At 39.4% G+C, this 7,168-nt stretch overlaps 1 protein-coding gene across 1 annotated transcript in view; it reads left to right on the forward strand.

Moving 5' to 3' along the window:
* CNST (consortin, connexin sorting protein) overlaps positions 1-4,639 on the forward strand; it is a 64,524-nt gene extending 59,885 nt beyond the window's left edge. Inside the window, exon 11 of the mRNA XM_086631600.1 lies at positions 295-4,639. Within this exon, the coding sequence (XP_086487726.1) occupies positions 295-500 (206 nt within the window). The 3' untranslated portion in view covers positions 501-4,639. The remainder of the gene's footprint in view (positions 1-294) is intronic.
* Positions 4,640-7,168: the final 2,529 nt, after the last annotated feature.

Here is a 7,168-nt window from a genome sequence, read left to right on the forward strand (position 1 = left end):
CATAGTTAAGTGGATTTTGCTTCAGTATGGAATGACTCTGAAAGTGATGTCAGCAAGGACAGGTACACAGGCTGCAAAAATGAAGCTATGTAATTATTTAGGTTTCTGAAAAGACTAGGGAGAGAAACATACAGTTCCTGGTATGTATTATGACCACTTTCACACAGCGAGCACTATTAAATGTGTTTACCTCCTGACCCATTTATGGTAAAAACCTATCTCGGATTTTCTTGCACACATTCATATTGTTTTGTATATCATCCTTTTTCACCTTTTCTGCTCTTGCATTTACAGATGAAGTAGCTGGTGGCTCCTGTATTTTGCTGATCCTGCTGTGCATAGCAACTGTTTTCCTTAGCATTGGAGGAACTGCATTGTACTGCACCTTTGGAGACATGGAATCCCCTGTGTGTACTGATTTTTCAGCCAACATGGATTTCTATTATACCCAGATATTGCAGCGTATGGAAGAACTTAAACACTGGATAGCCTTCTCATAGTTGAAATGAGTGGAGACAGCACATTGAGAGCTCACCAATGGTTACTGGAGAGGGCAGAAAAAAATCATGATTTCAACTCTAACACTTGCCACATGCAGGCGATATGTATGTGATGACGTACTTACACTTTTACGTAGAAATCAAGAAAATTCTAGTTTAGCAATCAGGTGGCAAAATGTTCAAATCTTAAGCTGTAGCAGTGTGGTATGGGAGAATAAAAAGTTATTCTTTTCACCCTTTTGGGAGTAGACAGTAGCTTTTCGACAACTTGAGCAAGTGAAAAAGAAAGAAGAAAATTAACTATCTTCTATATGCTCTCCCATTGCCACACATTGTAAAGCAATCTCTGGAAGCTCAGTAAAAGGACAGCTTTAATTTACAGCTGTTTGTGCAAAGGTGTTGCCTCCAGCTATCATGCAATAAGTCTATGTTTTATGGAAACATTATTTTTCTTCTAAGTCTTACTATTTTTCTCCATTTTAATTCTCCTGGTGAGCCATGTAGTTATTTGGGTGGAGTGAGAAGAGTGCAGCAGCATTCACGGAACCCTCATTTGGTGATTAACAGGCTGACCCTGTATTTTATTACTTACAGTGAATATCATTAGCGGGATAAATCTGCTGGCAGATTTCACTAAATTTCCGAGAACTTCACTCCGAGTATTGTGCGGGCTGTTTTAGAAATGGAAAGTTAAAATAAGAAATTATTGGTTTCACTAAACACAGAAACAAAGTAAGATGTTTAGTAAATTATTCATGTTAAATAGTAAAGTGGCTTTGGCCAATTTTAAAGCACCTGGTAGCAGGTGTGGGGCTAACTGGGTTTTCTGTCCAGCTATGTCACTGACTTGCAGTAATCACTTTGTGCCTCAGTTTCTCCTCCATAAATGAGGAACAATCATCCTTGCCTTTGTCTGTGAATATTTATTGCAATTAGGGCTCATGTCCGATTCATCCCAGATGAGTGCACAGGATCACTGAACTGTGTGGCTGCAGCCTCTCCCAGTGAGTGAATGCTTATGTAAAGTGGGACTGATCAACAGAAGAGATTCAGAGGCTCACTGCAGACCCACGGCATGTTAGTAGTCCAGGGCACTCGTTCCAGCAGATAAAGCACATTTGCATCTATTTGCCCTGTGGTTCCAAGACCTGTATTGTAAAATCTGCTCTTTTTCTATCAGCTATACAAACAAATTTAAGTCAGTACCAAGAGTCGTTGTAAATGGGTATTTCTATCACTTGGTGCTCAGCCCTCCCTGCCTGGTATGCGAGAGAAACACTGACGTGATTGTGAAGGTGAGAGGTAGATACGCAGGCCTTTGGCCCTCACTCTGGTCAAAATGTGGCGACGGTTCTTGCACAGAGCATGATGGCCTCGCCCTGCTGAAGGTGTTAGTGCGAAACGATTCCTTTACACCTCAGGAAACAGCATTTTTGAGGGGTCCGCTTCACTCCACTCCATGATTTCCTGCTTACTAACATTGTATGATGCAGTGTGTTCAGGTGTAGAATATTATTTTGTAAAATACTAAGGAATGAAATCTTCAAGGGTATTGCTCAGAATTATAACATTAAATGATCATGCTTTCTGGCATTTGCAAGCAAATTGTCCCTCTAGTGAGCTTGATTGTTCCTAATGCACTGTTACACTTCACGGGTTTTTAAAGTGAAAGTTAAAATCACATTTTTTTCTAGAATAAATTGCATGTATGATTTCTCTTTTTGTTTTCACTGCAGAGGCTTTGTTTATTTAGACCTTAAGGGGAGCCTCATGTGCAGCTTTATATTAAACTAGGAAATTTAAAACGCCCAACTTAATGAACACTTTTGCTTTCGGAGTGAAACTTGAGAACAGTAGTTTGGTATATTTTTTTGTTTGTTGTCCTCAGAGTATTATAATGCTGGGCTAATCTAAAGGAGAAAGGGAGAGACACTTTTGTATTTTAAAGTGTTACTGGCTGGTTCAGTTTATTATTTGAAGTCTGGGTTTGTTTGTTTATTTATTTAGTTTTTCTTTTAAAGAAAATCTTAATTTTCTTTGTTGGTAATTTACTCACAGAGTAATTAAAAAGCATGCATTCAGTTAAAATATGTATTTATAGTGACAATATAGTTAGAATATATTTTGGGTTTCTGTAACTTTGCATGGAGTGTTTCAGGATATTAATTTTATTCCTAAAGAGATAACTGTTGATTTCAGGTTAAAAACATATTTTTATTTTTTTGTGCACTTCATCACCAAAAAGATCAAGAGGTATATATAGAACTATTTATTCAAAAGTATATCAGATACAGAGATCAAAGATCTTCTACTTCTAAGTTCATTTAATTAAAACTATTTTAAAGCAATTATTTAAAACTGTAAAGCTATTTAAAGTCAAAGCAATTTTTAATAAGCAGTTCAGTTTAAAATCAGTGATCTAAATCCTGGTATGTCCGCTTTGTGCTATATTCCCAGTGCAAAGGCTCACTAGTATCAGCAGAACTGCCTACACGCAGATCATGAGAAGGTTGGGCACCACTTTACCAGCACCAATGAAAACTGTTCTTTACCAGTACCCAATGAACAATGAGTGGCCAGGCGTTCCGTGTAACTCAGCTCCTTACACTTGTGTTGTAACTTGGAGCATCTCTCCAGCCTTCTCAAGCCATGCCAAGGTACCACACCTGCTAAGTCTCTCAGGATTTGAGGGAGCGGAAGGGGCACATACGCACAGGCTGCCCGGCTCCTGATCTGAGATGTTCATTCCTCAGTTGCAACCAAGTAGTTGAAATCTGGATCTAATTTCTGTTGGCATTCCTTTGTAAAAAGCTGATTGTACTAATTCCCGCTTTGTGTGACGATTCCGTTAGTGCAAATAGTTTGCATGATCTGGTGGCTGCAAGCTTGATAATGTACTACAATGTAACAAAATTTCCCTTGCGTTGAACTCCAGAGAGTGTCCGGGTAGGCTGGGTGTTGGCCTTCCTATATCCTCTGTCCTCTTTGATTGCTGGTGACATCGCTTCCAGCAGGGTGACCAGAGTGGTTAGGATCTTACAGTCGGGTAAATCCACACTAAAAGAAATAGTTGATTTGAACAGTTATTTCTCTTGTCTGAGTATTTTGAGGTAAAACAATACAAAGCAAGAGCTAAGATTGTTATAAGGAGGAAGAAAACAGAGAAAAAAGGTGTTGGTTTTCCCCCCCCTTTGCGCGTTTTAAAGCCCTTTGTGTATAAGTTTTTATTTATTCTGTTTCCTCCCCTGCCGCTGTCTTTATGGCTGTTCTGTTTGGCAGTAGGGGAAACATACTACGCCAGCATAAAACCAGTTGTAGTTAGTAGGAAAATTCAGGGAATGGTTCGGTTCTTGATAGTAATGAAAAGTAATTTCTGGATTTCAGGTTGATAGTGTGGCCGCTTAATCACCTGCAGCACTCTACTAGAAACCCCCACCTTCTAGTTTATAGCATAATTGTTCTGAAGAGATTCTCGCAACAGAGCGAAACCAACAAGACTTTTGATGTAGATTGAGAATACGCTGCCAAAGAAAGTTTTCTGATGACATAATTAACACTCTCACCCCTAACAGCATAGAGTACACCAAGAAAAGCACTGTGCTGTGGCTTAGCCACACTGTACTACAGACCTGTTTTCAAAACAGTGTCAGTAAGGAGGCAGATATTCCACGGCCCAGATATGCCAGCAGAAGTTTGTAATCTAGACACAGCTCATGTTTTAAAATGTTTCCAATACCTTTGCTTTCATACTTGGAAAAAGCATTGCCTTGGTGACGAGCAGTAGGAAGCAGTCTAATGAAATGGGAAACTCTGGTTTAGGATTTTTAGGAGTAGAGGGCAAGCTTGAACTATCAGTAAAGCAGAGTAGACTGGAATTCCAGCTTCTTGTGTGACTGGGTACTAATCCACTCAATAACCTAAAGGGATGTTACCCTCTTAAGAAAATATGTTTGCCTACTTTGTACTGTAATGTAAACCCAAGACCATCTGAAAGGACTAATAATTATTTGTAACAAATTAAACTTAAGCTTCCTTTAGCAAAAGGAGTAAATAACTGTGTTTGAAACTGTCACCCAAGCTTGTAATTTAAATACTGTAGCAAAAAAAATAAAAATAAAAACTGTCCCAAAGAAAATATATGAACCTTTTTGGGTACTGTGATTTCTCAATGTATAAAAAGACCAAGATTTTCTGTGAAATTCAATTAAATGAGCAGTACCTCCAATAAGAATTTCATGGTCAAACCCAAACCAGAATGGAAAACGAGGATAAAAGGCGTAAGGTTTAATCTGGTTTTTGGTGTAATGTAGTTTTCCTGAGTGGGTTGGTTTGTCTTTGTTTTAATAGCCAAACAAAACCCCAGCTTCCTCCCAGAGCCTGGTTCCTTTAGACAGATGGGTTTTAAGTACTAAAATGTTGCCTTACTGCGTTCTTCTTGGGGGAAAAAAAAAAAAAGAAAGAAAGAAAAAAGACAAATTGGCAGGTGGTAAGTTTCAGAATTCCTAGTAACTGGGTGGGTGACCTGGATAGTGGTCACAAGCCAGTCTGCACTTTGAATTCAATTAAATAAATAAATAAACCCACAATTCCAATTAAACCCAATCCAGCAGCCTCTGATTTGAACAGGAGCATGCCAACACTACGTTTTGGAACATTCTCCCCCACCCTTCTTGGCTCTTGCTTCAAAAGCCACGGAATGAGGCCAACCAGAATTTTAGACTGCTAAAAAAGTAGTGAAATCCTAAGAGAAAATTAGTTTTGCACATTTTGGTTTGTTATCTTTGTGTTGTTTTCAAGTTATTCTTCACAGAAAAAGTGAGAACTACAATGAAAAGAGAAAAAATAAGAGATTTTCATATAACTTCGTCTAAATTTGTGAGATAACATCTCACAGCACCAAACTAAATCAAAACATAGTATCTGGCAACCCCGAGGTGCAGCCTAAGAGTCGTCTTTATGTGTAGAAGTCAATTGCTGTTGTAAACAATTCTTCTGTAAAGACTGACATCTGGTTTCAGGAAGACAAGCAGCTAATCTTCCACTTCTGAGGCTTGATCTGACTCCTGACCAGATGCACTGGTAGTCTTGACGAACCTGGATGGGCTTCCAGAGCTGGTCAGTAAACTCTCTTATCCAGAAGACAGCCTTTGCCTTAGGATTTGGCTTTGTAGACACAGTTGTGCTGATGCAGAAGTAGTACAGACTGAGTTCACTGAATCTGTCAGTCGCCACCACCATTCCTTGATTCTCCTCAACAACCGTCTTATGAACAGTCTTCTGCCCTGGCCTTTATGAGGAGCTGCTGCAGTGTCTATCCATGTCTTCATCCCTATGAGTCCCCTTTTATTCCTTCTGTCTCCCTCCTCCTTTACCATTTCTTTCTCAGTATGAAATAGCATGTGTTCTGTCACTCATAGGATCAGGAGGTAATTGAATTAGGAAGGCACCTCAGAAAGTCTCTCGTCCAACCTTCTACTCAAGGCAGGGTCACCTGAGATCAGTCCCAATTGCTCAGGGCTTTATCCAGTCGAATGTTGAAACCTTCCAAGGATGGAGACTGCACAGCCTCCCTGCGCATATTTCACTGCTTGGCTGTCCTCAGGGTGAAAAAGTTCTTATTTTTACCCAGTCTGAACCTGTGTTTCAGTTTGTTGTCTCTCATCCTCCTGATACGCGCTGCTGTAATTCGCTTCTTAGTAACCTCCTTGGAGTTACTGGAAGGCTGATACTAGGTGCCCCAAAGCTATCTCTTCTCCAGGCTAAACACTGTGTTTTCTAGCAGTGTCCTTCTGATGCTTCTTCTCACTTTCTTGTCCACAGCATCTTCCTCCCTGACAGGGATCCAATATTCTCCTATGAGAATAGGAATTCTGTATGCTTCCCCCTTTCCTCTTCCACCTTACACTCTCAAATTCAATATCAAGATTTTAAAATCAGTAACGAGGCCACAGGCAAAACTGAAATAGCAATGACAACTGTTGCTTTAGAAACTATCGATGACTGTCATTGATTCGTTAGTGTGTAGCAGTGATTTCAAAACCTACGCTGATTCTTGTACTACTCTTAAGCAGCTGGTGTTTGAAGGATCACATGCTGACTTCCATGTGCCTTAATGAAAGAATCTAAATATTTCTCTCTAAAGTAGCTACCCGAGGAAGCATATTTAACTATAAAGTCCTTTTCTAAAAAAATCAATTTTTTAAACATTGCTTCTTTGAGGCTCCTTTATATTGTTTGTGATTTGTATTACTTTGAATTAAATGTTATGGCAATTCTTTGGCATAACATGAGCCTGTGGTCATCTCTTGAAGAAAATGAGGGGGAGTAGATGTGTGCGATGGGGAGTAGATGTGTGGTGTTTTACAGAGTCGCTCTCTGACAACTAAGATGTTACAGAATTGATATCAGTGAATTTCAACCAAAGGTCTGATTCTGCACTTGGGTTCATCCTGAGTTTGTTTTTAATGGCAAACAGGCTAAAATAAAAACAAATAGAGATAGCACGGAAACACACCCAAAGTTTCAAAGCCATATCTAATACCCGACCAAAGTCCTCTGTTAATCTAAAATTGTTGAGCTGCCCTTTCTTGAAAACAGGTTTGAATCCAGCTTCACATGACAATAGATCAGTCAGCAATCTCCTTTTGCTTTTTTGCCAAGAAACTGTC

The sequence above is a fragment of the Tauraco erythrolophus genome, chromosome 2 (genome assembly GCF_009769465.1).
Source record: "Tauraco erythrolophus isolate bTauEry1 chromosome 2, bTauEry1.pri, whole genome shotgun sequence".
NCBI classification, from domain to species: domain Eukaryota; kingdom Metazoa; phylum Chordata; class Aves; order Musophagiformes; family Musophagidae; genus Tauraco; species Tauraco erythrolophus.